Source organism: Marmota marmota, unplaced genomic scaffold (genome assembly GCF_001458135.2).
Source record: "Marmota marmota marmota unplaced genomic scaffold, marMar, whole genome shotgun sequence".
In the NCBI taxonomy this organism is placed as follows: domain Eukaryota; kingdom Metazoa; phylum Chordata; class Mammalia; order Rodentia; family Sciuridae; genus Marmota; species Marmota marmota.
This window is the reverse complement of record NW_026000242.1, coordinates 19168863-19186953: the sequence shown is the minus strand read 5'-3', so window position 1 is coordinate 19186953 and position 18091 is coordinate 19168863. Positions and strand designations below refer to the sequence as shown.

Here is an 18091-nt window from a genome sequence, read left to right as displayed (position 1 = left end):
CAATTGGGGCCACACGGTCACCACGCTGGCGAGCCGCTGGGCCTGCTCCGGGCGCTGGCAGCGGCCCGGCTTCTCCCCTCTGGCTCAACGACAAATTGAGGAGACTCGGGTGTCTGTGCCTCACCCCCCCTACCAGGAGACCAACTGCTTATGTCACCGCTGGAATTGATGAAGTTCTCTCCTCTGCCGCTTTCTGCTGACATCAGATCTCTGCCATGTTGGTGTCCTATGCGAATGGCAGCATTTCGTTCCTCTTGCCCCATTTCTGTGGCTTTTAACAGTCATGTGTATGACTCCAAAGTTACACCTCATCCTTAGACCCTCTTCTGAGCTCCAGCCCCACAGATGCAACTGTCCTCTTAACATCTCCATTGGGTATGTCAAAAGTGACTTGGCATTAATACCTCATGGTGAAATCTTAATCTACCCCACTTCTTTTCCCATGACCCCCATATCAGCACACAGCACTTTCATACACTTAGTTGGTTTTACCGGAAGCCTTGAAAAGCCCTGACATCTTGCTTTACCTCCCTCCAACCCATCACCAACTGTTCCATGAAATATTCAAAATGTTTATTAAATTTAGCCAATTTCTTTTTCATTTGTAACACCACTCTCTCCTCTTCCATTCCTCCTAATATTGATCCAACTCTGTTCCTGCTCCAGTGTCATCCTCTCAAGGAATCTCCCCCACCTTTGATCCAGAGTCACCTATTACTGTCACCCTACATCATGCTTTTCCTCCTTGCCATTATAAATAGATCATTTATGTAATTATTTGTTTAATATCTGACCTCCCTACTCTGGGTTGATAAGGGCAAGACACATGCCCATTTTATCATGTGGGCAATCTGCTGTGTCTATAAGAGGGCTGGACACTTGGCCCTCAGTGGGCACTTACATTTTAGACACATTTTTTGGAGCTTTGTGAACATACCTTTTCCCCTTTTTTCTTTGCTTATGGATGTCCTTCTTTTTCTATTCCTTCGTCTTCTAATGGTTGCAGTTCTACCACTATTAAGTCTGACTGCCAGTCAACATTATAAGCTCTGGCCCCTTTTCTGAGAGATGGGCTTTCAAAGTTGGCTTCTCCTTCCCATCTCCAGAGATTTCTCAAAACAATGCTCTTGAATTCTCTCTCACATGGCTCCTTTCTTTGGGATACCCCCAAGCCTTCACTCTGCTACCCATTCTATCAGGAAGACCTTTGTCTTCCGTTAACCTTTCTTGTAGTCCTAGTTGATACAAATAGCACCAATGGAGAGGTGCAGTGCACTGCCTGCACAGCCACAAGGTGCACACATCCCTACATGCTTTGATTCTTCTTGTAGACTGCTATTTTCCAAAACGTGGAAAAACAGAATTATTCCACTGGAAGGGACCAAAAGAACACCTTACATATCCAATTTTGTAAAGAGGAAACACGGGCCCAGAAAATGGCAGATTAATTCAGGTGCCCAAGGCCTTCTACGTTTTTGTCTAGCTTTCTAAGGCACTTACAGCCCCCATGGCTTCCTCTCCTAAGTGTAAAGAGACTAAACTCTTCTGCTATCCATGCAGGCAAGACTTTGCATGATTAGGTAGGTACTTACCTAAGTTAACACCCATTGTTCTACTACAAATTCATTTCCTTTCCTTTCTGCCACTTTTCTCTGCATTCTTTGGACTGAAACTCTTTGAATTTATTCTGTGTGTGCTTTGTATTTGCCTTATGCATTTTTGCTGAGGAAATCTTTGTTTTCTGTTTATTCCACCTAGAATACCCTTCTCTAGTTTCATACTCTGTTGTACATCTGATTTGTGTTTTAAACCCCAAAGTATACCTGATATATGGTGGGCTTTAATGTATTTATTCTTGAAGGAATGAATGCAACATTTAATCTAGTCAGTTTTGCCCATGTTGACTGTGGCTAAATTCCCTTTGACACATATCAATGAATGTCCACTATGATACTCTGAAGTTTGCACCAAAATGAACAATATTGGAAAATGTTTACATGATGTCTTTGACTATCAAGCAGCAGTGATTTCTTAAAATACCTGATAATTTCACCTCGTTAGTTGCTCATCTGGGAAATTGTGCATTTGATCTCCTGAAAGGATTCCCACCTCCTATGCCTCCTAAAAGTGAGCATCAATCCTGAATTTGTCTGACTGAAAGAGTGGTGGATGGAGGCAGGTGGGAAAGGGTAGGGTGTGAGACCAGAGAGAAAAGGGAGAGAAAAGGAAGCCCTGAAGAGACTAAGGTGAAAGAGGAGACATTTGTCATATGGCCTTCACCAAGGAAATGGGTTAAAAAGCCTAACCAGAGACTTTAGTTCTTAAAAGAGACTTTGCATTTCAGTTATTATTTAAAATGTAAATGGAATCCAAGAATGATTTTTAAATTTAGTTTCTGGCCACCAAATCTAACAACCAGTATCCAACAGTTTAGATAATTATAAAGTCCCATGATTTTGTAAGAAAATGAAGATTTTTTTTTTGGTCTATAGCTTGCTGTGTTGAATTCATGATGGACTCAGCTCCTTTACTGTCTTCCAATGTAATCTGCTCAAGAGGTTTTAGACTTCTATAGGGAAAGAAAATTCATTTTTTAAAAGGTACAGATTAATTTGCAAATTCAGAAATAAAATTTGAACACAAGAAGAAGTCTTAAATTAAGCAGTTAGTGCCTTATCTATTAATGTCTAACTATTTTATTTGAGATATCCCAGTGTGCTATGTTAAGTTTTCAGGGCCTGTGTAGTCTTTAACTTGATCTTTAAAAACAACAGAATTTGAGTGAAATGTCAATAAAAACCAGAGAATTATAAATATTTTATCTTCTAGCATATTTGATCAGGGCTGTCAATAAACAAAAATGAATTTCCTAGGATTTTAGGCATGAGTACTAATCTATGAATTATAATTTAATATTCTACCAGAGGATCCTAGGAGCATATAAACCATTTTGGACATCTGTTGAATTATTCTTAGAGTAAAACTGGACACATGCACATTTTAGGAAATTTAATAAAATTCTTAATATATTTGCACTAAAGTATTGTTTAGATATACAGTTATGACTTTTACATGACAAAACAAGTTATCTGAATTAACTATTATGCACAGAATTATTTGATCCCTCGCCATCTTTCCTCCACACTGTGACTTAAATATGAGATGGTATTTCTGATGGTGGTCAACTGATTCTTGCCTCAGAATATACATATCCCAGCCAGGCACGGTGGCACACACCTGTAATCCCAGCAGCTCAGGAGGCTGAGGCAGGAGGATCACTAGTTCAAAGCCAACCTCAGCAAAAGCGAGGTGCTTAGCAACTCAGTGAGACCCTATCTCTAAATAAAATACAAAATAGGACTGGGAATGTCATGGTTCAGTGGTTGAGTACCTCTGAGTTCAATCCCCGGTACCAAAAAAAAAAAAAAAAGAATATATTTCTCCCTACATACATTCTCCAAACAACCCGAAACCCTTAAAGTGGCAGAGTTTCACCTAACACAGTGCAGATGCTACACTGTCTCCAATAAGATAGTGAAGACTAAGCTACAAGCAAAAGATATTTGCAGCCAGAAGACTCTCTTTATGTTCTGTGCTCCTTCATAAACCATAAACTAAATGCTGTAGGGGAACAGTGCTAACTAGTCTCCCTGAAGCCTATCACTGACCCACTGACCCACTAGCTGACCTGGATGGGGAAGGGTGGGGGCTGTGAGCAAAAGGGAAACAGGCTGTGAGGTTGTGGATTTCAGACCCCAAGGAAGAGCATGGGAATCAGGCAATGTCAAAAGACAGTGTCATCCATCAGAAGGCCTGTGGGAGAAAAGACAAACAAAAAGCCAAGGAAAGCAACAACAAGACCATGAAGCCTAAGTCCCATCTCACTATGTGGTGGCAGGATGGGGACAGAGTGGAAGCTTGTCGTCTGGGAGCACGTTCATTCTTTTAGCTCTTATAAATTGCCCTCAGATATCACCCAATTTTGTCATTCCCAACAGCTGGATCCATTTGTGAAAGTATGTTTGTAATATTGTATACCCTTTAAAACTGCAATTGAGTACTAAATAATGGAGTGGTTTTGTTCAAAAGCAATATTTATTTTTCATGAAGATAAGAGGCATATTACATTTGCTATAGAAAATGCTGTGAGAGGAAAAAGCTGCATGTTACCGATATGACAAAAAAACATAAAACATTCTACTTACGAAAGTGTTCTGCTTTATAAGAACATATTGAATGAAAGGCATTATTCCAGGTGAGTGAGCCGTGCAGCAATGTGGATTTATTAGGGTGTGTTTTGAAATGTAATTTGTACAGTGAACTTTTTATTCCTTTGATGGCAATGGAACAGATTTATTGGCTACACGTTGGAAGTGCGATAGGTAACAGATAACCAAGGGAGAAGTTTTAATAAACATGCAGGAAAGAAAAGGATAAGTGAGTGAATACGTCTGCTTACATCTCGGCTAATAAATAAAAAGTACAGATAGGGCTTTAACTGAAAACCATCCTGTTTATTGCAGCCTGGGAGGTTTATTGAAAATTGGGTTAGAACACGGAGGATTTTTCATATTTACAGCTACAATGTGAGCTGTACAAGCTAAAGTGAGTGATGTTAACACACATTTTGATTTTGGAACAGGAAGCTGATGTTTTCCCAGGAAAATATGCAAGTGGTCCTGAAAGGGAAGTGGCTCCTAATTATTACTGTCTGCCTGGGCTATTTCTGACTGTGCTCTGGGATTTTAGGAGAACTGAACAACAGAGTACTTTATTTCACCACTTATTCCCTGAGTAAAAACACCGAACACTTTTAGGGGAGTTTTAGAAAGTACATCATCAATAAGCGTAGGTCTTATTTCAAAGAGTCAAGAAGAAATAAGCTACTTGAGGACAGCTGACAACTTGGGTCTGAGAGCACTGTACATAAAAGTCCCAATATATGTAGGCCATTCATCTGACACCAGGACCTAAACAGTAGGGGCACGTCTCCCTCACACTAACTGATTGTGGTCAGTAGGACCCTGGACTCATAAAATAAATCAGCTCTCCTTTAACTCTCAAGACTGCAGGAAAAATGTGGTCCTCTGTGAGCAACCCTTGAGCTATGTTGATCTCAGTGTTCCCTCTTAAGTGTCTTGCTTTGAGAATGATGAATCATTTCCTACTCCTGAAGTCAGTCTCTTTAAAATAGACACAAAGGAGTCAGAGAGAAAATTTTACTCCAAATATCAATAACAAATGCAAAACAGTTTTTAAGTGGTGTAGTAGGGAAAAATTTATACTCCCATAATTTACAAGGGGCTCCCTAGATTTGGAAAGAACAGAAGACTCCAGACCTGATTTCACTTGGTTCAGAAATAGAAATTCAGAATGTTAAGTGAGGATCTAATTAGGGATTTACATCAATAAAATTTGCTTGCTTTATTAATATACAAAAGTTTTTAGGTTATAAATAATCCATGATGGCTCGCCAAATATAAAATGCCATTGTAAATCCATGTGTATATATTGAAGAGACAGGAACACAAAAGCAAAATACATAAAATTATTGGCACAGTTTGGATAGTTTGAATCCATTATTAAATATGGATCCTATCAAATATTCCATCTAATTTCCAGTTATGTCAATATTTCAATGCTTAGGTTTTTGACTTTCAACTGCCCAAATTTTTTAATGAACACCATTTGAAAGGTTCATACATAATCTCCATGCCATTTATTAAAGGATTTGTTATTTTGGAGGAATTTTTGCAGAGAAAAAAATTCAAAATTCTGCTAAAACTTATTATAAGTTGTCTCTTGAAGGATCATAATAATAAACACTCTGAACAATATTTTTTGAGATGGGTATTAAATGAATTAGAATGTCTCAGAAAATGCATAAAAAGAGAACTTAGTGACTTAATTTCTAAATTTTCCATATTATTATGGCATGGTTTTGGAGAAAGTCAACTATAGTCCACATTACCAAGCATGTGTAGTGCATCTCATGGAAAAAAATGGTTAGGCAATTTTCTTTTTCCCACAAACCATATTTTTCCTTTTTTATAATTAAGGCAGATATCTAAGAAAAGCCTATATGTTGGTGTTTAATATACAAGATGGGCTCAAGATCCAAAATGGTTTGTGATTCAAAATTCAATAAAATAAAAAGTTCATCTTCTGAATTTCCTACAGATGTGTGTTATATATTTGACATATCCCTTACCCTTATTTTGGAAAAATATTAAGGGTCTAAATCATTCAGCCATATATAAGCTCTGGTGTACCTGGTTATACCTACTGAATAAACCATGTATCTATTTACACATATCCTGGACATATGTATATATTTGTGTGTATACATATATATCCTCACATACTACTATAAAATGCAGTCTTACATTCTTGGATATAGAAATTGATGATGCACCTTTCTACTTGCCACAGAACTAACAAAGCTAGGTCGTCTCAGCAATCACTGTATCATTATATTTCAGGCTAGTAGCAAATTCGGTTGCTGGGGGTGGGGAAAGGGTCCCTTACCATATCCTTCTTAAACTAAAGGTTCTTTCATGCTCAATGTAAGTTTATGCACATTCTTTTATCGAGGTGGTCTTGAGCTGCAGGTACAATCACACCGTTCATGGTGATCCAACTGGATGTCAACAAGAGCCATGTTCTTAGCCAGGCCCCTCCTCTTGATATTGCCAGGTTCAAACTTCAGTACCTAAGAAAAGAAACATATTTCCTGTTAGAAAGCTCTTGGAGTTTAATTAATCCAGATACCATTTACTCATTCCTTTAATAATTGTTTCTTAATTATTTTGAGAATCCAACAAAAACGATTGGCTTACTATTAGAATGTATACATGTAAGCATTTTTGTAATCATTGAAGTACAAGATTCCACTGATCTCAGAGTAATGCTCCTGTATTATCTACTTGTGGTACCAAGATGACCTCAGGTGTCTTAGTAGGGGTTTAATGACAGCTTTCTAAGGGCCTGATTCATGCTAAGTGCTGGCCCAAATATATTGTTCTTCTGACCAAAGCACAGGTAATCAATAAATACAATACTGAGTATAGTATCAACATAGAAGGGCAATTAACAAAGTTGTGAACATAATAGCCAGTGTGACTCAATGCTGGATTGAAGTAAACAGTCTGGCCTGAGAGGTCATTAGCGGTCTTAAATTACACCATGTTCACGGTCTAACATATTTGTGAAAACACAATACTTTTTACAATATGAAACATATCAGGTTCCACTATAATTTTTGTGTGATAATACATGTGTATCAAAACAGCATTTCTTCAATTAATAAGTATATCCTCGATTTTTAAATTAGTAAGTTTAAACATAACTTCTTAAATTGGTAGTTTAGAAACTAACTCTTCTTCTCTGTTGTGACCTTCAATTAGTCAAACATGACCAGATGAACAGACATTTTGGAATGTTACCTGCTTTTTCAGGCCGTTCAGCTGCTTATTTTCTCTATGTTCTTAGGTTCCTATTGGTCTTTTTTTTTTTTTTATTGTTTGAAATTTTTTATTCAAAATTAAAGGGAATTGGATAAAAATGTAAACCAAAACACATGTACAAAATTAACAAAAGTCAGGGGTACATATATTCCATTCTTTGGAAAAATATTCATTGTATTTAATTTCTTTCTTTTTTTTTTTAATTTTTTATTGTGGGTTGTTCAAAACATTACAAATTTCTTGACATATCATATTCCACACTTTGATTCAAGTGGGTTATGAACTCCCACCTTCACCCCATACACAGATTGCAGAATCACATCAGTTACACATCCATTGATTTACATGTCTTTTACATCTATTTTGTTCTATTTTCCTGTTAGACTCTAAACTTGATCATGGCACCACCAAACAATTGAGCAGCATTTTACAATTTTCAAAGAACTTGCATAGACATTATATTTTTGCCATCTGGGAAATCTTAAGTGTTACCTAGTGACGAAGGTATCATTATGCCCAGTTTATATATTAGACAGTTGAGGTTCTAATTGAGAAGCACCACGTGCAGGGTCTTCCAGGCCCCTGGACCAGGGATCAGGTCCTCAGGCTCCTCATGCGCTCTGACCCAATGTTTCTGTAATGTGTTTATAACTCCCTCTTGTGTTTCAAAGCTGTGTCTGGCCATACACGTGAAGCACAGTGGGAACCTGCCTTGCTGTGTTTAGTATACTTCTGTCAGAGATGAAGGAAAATCACAGTTTAATGTCTTTATAACTTCTCATAGAATCCCCACAATTCTTTTATAAATTATATTCCCAGCCATTTTCTTATCTCATATTAAATATTTAAGGTCTTAAACAAAACTAAAGCCATCTACTAGAAATAACAGACCCAGAGTCCTCAGCCCTCTGTATTCTAGGTTGCATACTCTTTCCATTGAGCATTTAGCTGTGTTGTTCCTCAGGAGTTCTGGGAAGTCAGAGAATAAATCACTGCATTTTATTTTTCATTTAAGCTAGATTTTGATTGAAAAGAATAGTGAGTATAAACTGGAAGAAAAAAAGACCATGTGAGAGAGTTCATGAAGGAAGCACAGACACTCAACAGTGGTTGTTATTGGTAAAGCTAGTTCAAGTGCCAGTTTTCCAACTAATTATATTTTTAATCATTTTCTCCTATTATTCTACTGCAGTTGAAATATGTATCATACAATTCCACATGATTTATTATATGTTATCTCTCTTGATTTGATTATAATAGCTTTAGGGGCTAGAATAGTAAAAATAATCACTAATATTGAGCACAGACTAGATGGCAGGCACCATTGCAGGAGGCTCTGAGAATATTAAATTATTTGGCTCTTTCTACAAAACTAGGAGATAGAAACTTTTCTAATTTAGTTTATAGACTAGGAGAGAGATTGAGTTACATGGAGCTAATAGGTGGTAGAACTGGTCTGGCTTGCCGTGGCCTAAGCCATGTCCTTAGTCCTGTATTTAGTCTGCACATCTCAACAGCATGTTGGGCACATAGTAGCTGCTTCAAGAAATGCATCTGGGTGAACCGGAAGGTGATGCGACCAATGCAGAAGACTAGAGAAAGCTTCATATTCTCTCTGTTTTGCCCTTTTCTATGTGTCCCATCTGTTCCAACTGCAAACAAACAGGAGGCAAAACAAGGGGACAGGACAGGGCACAAAACAAAGTGGTCCACATTTTGGACCAGTTTTAATCCTTTTGTGACTTTGATATAAAATTTAAAGTACTAAGTGCAGAGTTACAATGACATTTGCTTTTTCCTTCCACGGGGGAAAATGATATCACTTCTCAATGAAAAAAAAAATAAGTAGAATGATAAGAAAAAATAAGTTAGAAATAATAAAGCAATGAGTAAAGAATGTGTTATCTTTTGGGGTATCAAACAGTCCTGCTCATGATAGATATAAAAACCCTACAGCACCATATTTGGTAGGAGTGTTTTGGAGGGGCTTGGGAGGTTGCACCTCTATGGCTTTGTCAAGTATTTCTTCAATATAAATGAGTCACTATTGTCCAAGACTATCTGCATGTAAATCAGGCTTGGGAGCTGGGAGATGCAGGGAAGGGAAATGGTTCCTAAGAAACTGAGCATGTGATAAATATTCTTTGTTTAAGAGAAGACCATCATTGAGGCCTGACACTTTGCAATGACTAACATCTGTAAAATCAGTGCTCTGTCAATTTGCTTTCTCATTTGACGACAAACAAAAGTGAGAGCTTTGGGATGAGAGCAAAAACCTGAGCAGGTTTTCTAACTTGTCTTCTGATTGTTCAGGGATTTTCTCTGTGTTGTATATTAAACAACACAAGCACGGTATATATGTGTTTTGCTGATAAGAAGAGAAAAATGAATTGGCAGACACTTTTCCCAGACAAGACAGGAAAGTACTATTTGAACAAAGTGGAAATTGGACTGCTTTACTGACTGATCACAGCCCTGATGTTCAAAGCTTTCAGACCATGTAATAGTCTTAGGTTCAGGTACACAGCATTGAAAGGAGGAAAAAAAGCAAAGCTGATTTGAGGGAGCATGGAAAGTTAAAAGAAAAATGAAAAGCTTTTATCGAGAAAGCAAACTGGTGGGCTACAGGTTATCCGGTCACCTTTAATGGGAAGGAAGCATTGAATTAATTATAGTAGCTGAAGGAAACTTGCTAATAAGTACCATCACCAAGTGCCTCCCTATTTTCCAAGCTATGAGTCACAGCTGCAAGCACACACATGGAAATAAATATCCACTGAGGGGTAACCAGGCTTTTCTTAGCACCTATGGGTGAAAATGGAAATCTTGACTCCCCTCTACCCCCTGGAAAACTACTTGAAGCCAGACAAAGCTGACGTCTACTAAATGGAGAGTGACTGAGCCACTCAGTGGCTTTTATATCACTACACGAAATCAAAGATGCTCGGTTTTGCAAATTACCACATCATGAAAGATATTTAACTACAGTTACTAGCCTTGTTGCCAATAAACCACTGAATGAATCATTGCCATAAAGCCATTATACTAATAAAACAATACCGGGCAGAAAAGCTATCTGCTGAGTTGGGTTCTTGTTTATTGGGAATATAAAAAAAAGGTTGTTAAGGCCTTGTAACAGTTCCCAAATTAATGGCTGACATAGGAACACAAGTACATATTTCAGCACAAATGCATTGTATAAACCTGAATCATTAAGAGTTTATTTAAGATTCTACTGAACTTCTAGAGCAGGTAGTATTCAACACACACACACACACACACATACACACACACATACACACACACATGCATACACACACACAATCACACAGTTTCTTAAAATAAAAAAATTCATTTTTGCTTCTAATTTGACTTCTTTCATGTGCATAGAATCAAAATTTTTAAGGGTTAATAGTGAATTATTCCAAAACCTAAGTGACTACAAGCCAAAACATTTGGAAAAGGGATAACATTTTCTACCTGAGCAATCACTCAATGTGCAAGCAACAGTTGTAGCTGAGGCTGAGCATTATCACAGAAGGACTGATTTCAAGTCATAAGACACAGTACTCAATAAGAAAGATATGAATGACAAACAGTTCAACAACATTACACTGAGAAGTTTGAAGGTGACGAAAGGCTGGGTTATGTAGTGAGTGTTTATAAAATGCTCATGAATTTTGAAAATGCAGTCTTAATATCTGTGAATATTCACTTCTAACCAGAAGTTTTATATGAGCACTGTGGGGTTATTATGGGAAATATTTTGGCTATAGTGCCTACCTTTATAGAAAAAAAATAATTAAATGATTTTGATAGCACTTTAGAGAATTAATGCCTACGTGTTTAGCCTATCCACTGCAGAGGACATGATGGGAGCCTGGCTGAGCAACTAATTCCAGAGCATGACATTAGCACAGAGTCTCATTCATGGTACAGATGGGCCTTGTCTACTGGGAAGTAGCTTGCCCAGGTCAGGCTTGCCAGGCTCTGGAAAGAAGGCCTGATGGAAGCTGGGTCAGACGGGAAAGGCTGTGCACACTCCAGAGTACTCCAATGGAGAGCCTTTCTCTTGGCAAGGAAATCATCAGGGCTGAAAGGCAATCAGAACTGAGAAAGTCAGACCAAACACTTCCACGCATGCTTGTCTTGAGCTTTACAGTGTCTGTTCTCATTCACCTCCATCCCCATGTGGCGAGGAAAACAGGTGTTGTCATCACCATTGAAAAGATGGGTGAATTAACTTTTTATAAGCAGCCTATAAACATTAACTGTTCCACATCATACCTTTATTCTTTTGTATTTATCCAGCACTTCCACCACGGACCTGTTTATATTTCTTATACAATTTCATAGGATAAGATCTTGACGGGAGAGTACAATTGTAACAGCTAATGGATTTCATGTAACTTAAGTGCTTCCTGGAAACCTGAAATTGTAGGTTTCTGTGGGGATTAAGCGAGAAAAGCAGCAGTCTGCGGGGCTTTGGTGGCTGAACCTGTGTGGCCTCCTCATTCAGGCACAGCCTGAGCCAGAATCATCTAGTCCTGCTCTTTTCCCACTCTGTTGCCCTCTTTCTCAGTAGGAAAACACAGGAAAGGCATGAGTTGTGGTCTCATTCAAAGGCACAGAAAGGGAAAGGAGCAGGAAGACTCCCTACAAGCTCTCAAAATGCCATTTCCACAAAAATAGTTGAAAAGCTTTTCTTGACTTATGTTTGGTTGTAATCATGACCCACAAACTTTAGCCAGAGAGTAGAAATTTCTGGAACAAAATTTTTGTCTCTTTGGTCCCATTTTGCAATGTTAGATAAGTGTGTTTCAATAACAGATGTTTCAACAGATAATGTACAAGTACTATTTTTTTTTATCTCAAGTCTGTAGCTCAAAATTAATTTCTCAGCATAACATAGATGAGCGACTTGTCATTTGTCTTTCCTATCAAGGACCAGGTCTTAGGACTTGATACCAGTCCTTCCATTGTCTACACTGTATTAATGTTCTGTTTCTCCTAGGTCTCTAACTATAATAGAATGCAAATTTTAGTGCAAAATTCTACATTAAAATAAAAGGAATCCTCTATTTATTTTTATTTTTTTTTCCTAGAGAAAGAGTGATTCTAGAGGCTGTAAATGAATAAGAAAAAAGAACTTTTAGACTTGTGCTGTCTAACACAGTAGCTACTGACCATATGTAGCTATTTACATTTCAATCAAATTTAATACACTTTAAAAAATCAGTTTCTCATTGTGTTATACACATTTCAGGAGCTCAGCGTCCACCTGTTACAGTGATGACCATGTGGGACAGAACACGCATCAGTGTAGACAGTTCCATTAGACTGTGCAGGCAGTTGGCATCGTGACAAAAGCAAGAGAGGAAGGATTCCTATCTTTCTCCCTCCCTGCTTTCTAACCTGACTGAAGAGTCATTGTAGCCTGGGTACCGAATAATGAAAAACCGTAGGTATTAATTTAAAAGGCCACTGTATTTCTAGGGGATATCCTGTTCCTATTCCAGGGAAGAAGAGAACTGAAATGATAGGATCCTCATATGTCTACACAATATGTTTTATTGAACCCTCCCTTTCATAAAAATCACTACCCAAAGTACCTTTCAAATCAGCACAAGCTGTTTTAAAGGCCACTCTCATCTTCCCCTTGTCCTTCTCCTCTGAGGAAGGAGGCTCTGACTTTGCCCTGAAGCAGGACAGAAGGCCCTCATGTGAGAGGAGCTCTCCCTATTGCTAGAGAAAAGGAGTGCTGTTGTCTTTGAAGACAAAGGAAAACGAGGACTCTGAGCAAAGCCCCCCGTTTATTCCCACTAGATTGCATTTATTACCTATCATTTCTCCACGACCATCCACCCTTCAGCATACCCATTATAGGAAAGCCATTGAGGTCTTCATTTCCTTATGAAGTTTCCTGCATCCTTGAACACTTATATTAAATAAATTTACATACTTTTCTCTTGTCAATCTGCTTTTCGTTATAGTGTTCTCAGCCATGAGCCCAGAATGAATAGAAGGAAAGATGGTTTCCCATCCTTACTCCTAGACATTCCAGGAGGCATAGAACAACTGTTAGGATGGAGGAAAAGTACTCCACAGGGAGCCCACAAACTTTTGAGAGGAGATAATATTGTACGGTAGTGCACACTGTTCAAACCCCCACAAGAAAAGAAGTGTGACCTGGGCCATGATAGCAGCTTCATGAGGAGCGTTCTAATTTTGCATATTTTAATTCCCTAATGTTGAGCATTGAAGTATTTGTGGAGAATCACACAGGCTTGCTCTGTGACAAGTTCTCATTATTCCCTTAAGGGTGTCATCTCTCATAGAAACTCATTTCACATCTCATCAGTTGCAACCATGAGCTGGGGAAACTGCGTTTTCATTTCTCAGAGGCAAGAATAAAGAAAGAGAACTAATAGAGAAATGGACTAGAATTTTCCCTTAATGAGACGAAGCTCAAGCAAACCCCCGTTTCTGGAAATGGAGTAAGCTTTCTGCAGGGCACTTGACGGTGATAACTGTGACACATTCCAAGGATATTTTAGGAGTCGAGGGGAAATATGACAGTGTTTGTTCCAGGTATGCAGCTGCTGACTGAGTGATTGATGCTGTTTTGTCTTTTTGTCTAGCACTTGGCAGAGTGAATTTATACAGAGCTCTGCAGTCCTGGAAGTAAAGATATTAGGACACATTTTAAAGAGATGCTTTAGAGTGTACTTTCAAAAGGATGCCAACATTGTAGACTCACTCATGACAAAGAGATCAGAGGTTTCCCCCTCTAGATATTAACTGTGAACAGAAACTTACAGGTGACCGTTATTGTGTGCAGTAGAGAAAGGAGCTAAGAGGAGGAGGGTAACAGGGCTCTTCAGATTTCTTCAGAGGTAACTTTCAGGGGGATGGGGGAGTGGGGGCCCGGTGAGAGTCCTTCTGGTGTATGATTAACTCTGCCATTTCTACAATGAGAAATTTAAAAAACTAAGCTGAAACTTTTATCTGAGCAGAGAGTCAAGATAAAAATAAAGCACTCCACAAATACATCAAAGCCCTAAACTTGAATGCTTTCCTCACAGTTATTACTAGGTAGAGATCTTGTCACTTCCTAGATTATTTTAACTCTAACCTGATTGTTGCATTCTGCATTTATCCTCGGGGTATGACTAAACATTACAAAACTCAGGTTTTTAAATGTGAAGGGCAACAGCCAATCTAGAGTTCATCAGTTCAGACAAAAATAAAACACAATGAATACAGACCATGGCATTCTCTAGGTATGAGAACATGTTTGTTTTCCTTTGAAATCAGTGGGGTGGAGTAAGCAATTCTTCTGGCTAAGAAAATATGTTCTATGTGGGTCTGAAATAGTGTTTCCACTGCCTATGGTGGGCCTGGATACTGTGACAGGACCTTCCACATTTCCTAGGCTATAAACATCAGTTATGACATGTCATTTTCATCCAACCCAGAAGTTACCTCTTAATTATTAGTATTGTATTATTTTCAGGATAAAAATCAAAGAAACTGGGGCTTAGAGTACAGCTTGGTAGTACAGTGTATAAGATCTAGTACAGAAGAGAAGTAGCATGTATCAATGCCTTGGGTTCTCGAGCACCACAAGGAAAAAAAAAGTTCACCCATAAAAGTCAGTTTTTCAAAACTGGAGATCTTATTTAGAGAAAACCCTCTATCTATTCCTTTGTTTTGTTGAATATTGCTGAAAAGCAATGCAAATGATATCTCCTAAAAATGATGTTTACTTCATATTTCAACTTACATTTTTAAACATTTCTTCATGATGTTTTATACATTGCAAAATGCATTTCATGGTTACTATTTTATTTGGGTAATCTGGTATGATTTCTCAGCTTATTACACACATGTGAAAATCAAGTCTCTAAACTTGAGCAGCTGACAATCAAGAAGCAATTAGAGCTACTCTCAGTGTCAGGGGCAGCTCTAACACCCTTAATTCTATTCTTTTATGTTTAATATGGTGCCATATGAGAAAGCACATTACTAGCAATAAGAACACAGACACACCAATCAGAATGGCAATTATCAAGAATACAAGTAACAAAAAATGTTGGCGAGGGCGTGGGGGAAATGGAACACTCATTCATATATCAATTTGGGACTGCAAATTGGTGCAACCACTCTGGAAAGCAGTGTGGAGATCCCTCAAGAAACTAGGAATGGAACCACCATGTGACTCAGTTATCCCAGTTTATACCCCAAAATCCTCAGTTATCTTAGTTTATACCCAAAGGACTTAAAATCAGTGTATTATAGTGACACAGCCACATCAATGTTTATAGCAGCACAATTCACAGTAGCTAAGCTAAGGAATGAACCTAGATGCCCATCAACAGATCAATGAATAAAGAAATAATGGTATATATACACAATGAAATATTACTCAGTCATAAAGAATGAGTTTATAACATTTGCCAGTAAATGAATGGATCTGGAGACTAACACGCTAAGTGAAATAAGCCAATCCCCCAAAAACAAAGGTTGAATGTTTTAACTGATATTATTCCCACAATAAATGAGGGAAAGGAGAGGAAGAAGAGAAGTTCAGTAGATTAGACAAAGGGTTAGGAAAGGAAGAAACAGGAGATAGGAACAGGAAAGACAATAGAATAAATCTAACATAATTTTCCTATGTATACATATAAAAATACCTAAGTGAATCCCACCATTGTGCTCACCCACAGAATGGGTCCTAATTAGAATCATATTCCGTGCTTGTATAATTTAATCAAAATGGAATATACTTTAAAACTAAGAATTAAAAAAAAAAAAGAACACAGACTCTGGAACCAGTTGATGGGGGTTCATATCCTGGCTTTATGATTTGCTGACTATTTTATGCTGGTCAACTTACTGATCCTCATAGGCCTTGGTTTACCCACTCATAAGGAGAACAAAATAGCACCCCTTTACAACAGGTAGACAAGCTCTGAAGCGTACCTTGTAAGTGCTCATAGAGATTTGTTACCAGTATTATTAAAGGTTACTGCTCTCCTTCAATTGCTTTCCTTCTCCTTGTGTATTTTTGTATGATCCAAGAACTAATTCCCAGGCAGGGCTAACCAGTATTTAGCATTCAGAAAAATAAGCATTTTAGAAAAAAGTACTTTCATATTTAAAGAATGAAAAGGTCTCTGATAATTTATATTTTGCCATTGTTGTTACGCTTCCTTTTTGTTAATAATTAAATTAAAGTTTGGTCCTTACCATTTTCTTACTGCAACCTAAATTTTCAGTTGTCCTGTATCTGAATTGCATCATCTTTCCCAAAAGGAGTCCAGCTAAGCTGTGAAATTATTGTACCATACATTTGATTATATAACAAGGCTATTATTGACCACATGGTACATTTTGAAAATTAGAAAACAAAGTCCCTTTTTCAGAATAGATTAGCCTTTCTCTAGGACACTGGCTTGCAAGCCTAGCTGGGGTAGAATTTCAGCTCCCAATCATCCTGGTGGCTGGGTGAATTACCTGAACAACCACATTCAGCAGCACTGTCTTCCATTTGCCTCAAGTTTATAGAGCTGATGTAGTTAGAAAAGAACTCAATGAAGCATCAGAACAAGAAACTGGTGAATGACATACCTCGTGATACTTTTTCACAGTTTTCCCTGAATTGCACCTGCAGGACTTCGAGTTGGCAGTTCCACAGCCACAATTTCCTCCACAGCGCTGCACGAGGAGGCAACGTGGAAAGAAGACTGCGTTGGTCAATTGCAGCTCCTGTCTTAAATTGACGGAGTAATTCCTGGGAGTGCAACTGTAACGCTTGACATCATCGTTGAGCCTGTCCAGGTCAACTGTGGGCAAACGCACACACTGTGTGAGCAAACACACACTCATAAGCACAAATGATCAGCATGTGTTTTGGGAATAGAGTGGGAAGATTGTGTAAAAGACAACCCAAACTGAGGGATTAAATCTGTCCTTGGCTTCTCAATTGCAGGGCTCCTCAGTTAGAAGAACTATTTGTCTTTTGATCCTATCTGCCCTTCAAAAATAACTACAAAAACAAAACAATATGAAACCTGCAAAAGTCTGTATCTGGGCTCAAATTTTCTGGTAGCTTTTTGTATGCAAAAAAAAAAAAAGTTCTGAGGAAAGAAAATGTAATAGTTGGCAATTTAAAATAATTGCCTTTATCTTCAAGAAACACAAATAAATTGCTTCTTGCTTCTAAATAAATCCTGACTCAAAGTCATTACTCAAATACAATTTTAATTGTATCAATGACATATTAGGGACAATTACTCCAACATACGTATCTGGCAATGAAGTTTCTACAAGGAAGCATGAGAAAAGATAAGGTTTTAGTTTTATTTTAACTCCAAAATTAACCAAAATGTTAAAAGAAATGGTCTTCTGTTGTGGGCATGATGCATGTCTGTGCCCTGTGTCCTCGATGGCAGTCCTCCACAGTGGGAGTGCCTGAGCTCTGCAAGGAAATGACAGACAGCTTTATCACAGTTGTGCCTCCTTTTAGTGGGAAAGTTATTTATTGACTCAGACCTCTGTTTCCTCATCTATAATATGTAAACATTTGAAGGGGTGAATACAGAGTGTGCCTGGTACTCATT

At 38.0% G+C, this 18091-nt stretch overlaps 1 protein-coding gene across 4 annotated transcripts in view; it reads right to left on the bottom strand.

The window, feature by feature from the left end:
* Positions 1-4493: 4493 nt before the first annotated feature.
* The window catches only part of Pdgfd (platelet derived growth factor D), a 231506-nt gene continuing 217908 nt past the window's right edge, over positions 4494-18091 (bottom strand). For 3 of the 4 annotated variants that reach the window (XM_048795791.1, XM_048795790.1, XM_048795789.1), the window contains exons 6-7: positions 17100-17314; positions 4494-6712 (exon numbers count right to left, since the gene is read on the bottom strand). In XM_048795791.1, coding sequence (XP_048651748.1) covers positions 6587-6712; positions 17100-17314 — 341 coding nt within the window. In that variant the 3' untranslated portion in view covers positions 4494-6586. The remainder of the gene's footprint in view (positions 6713-17099; positions 17315-18091) is intronic. The other variant, XM_048795793.1, reaches the window with a different exon arrangement.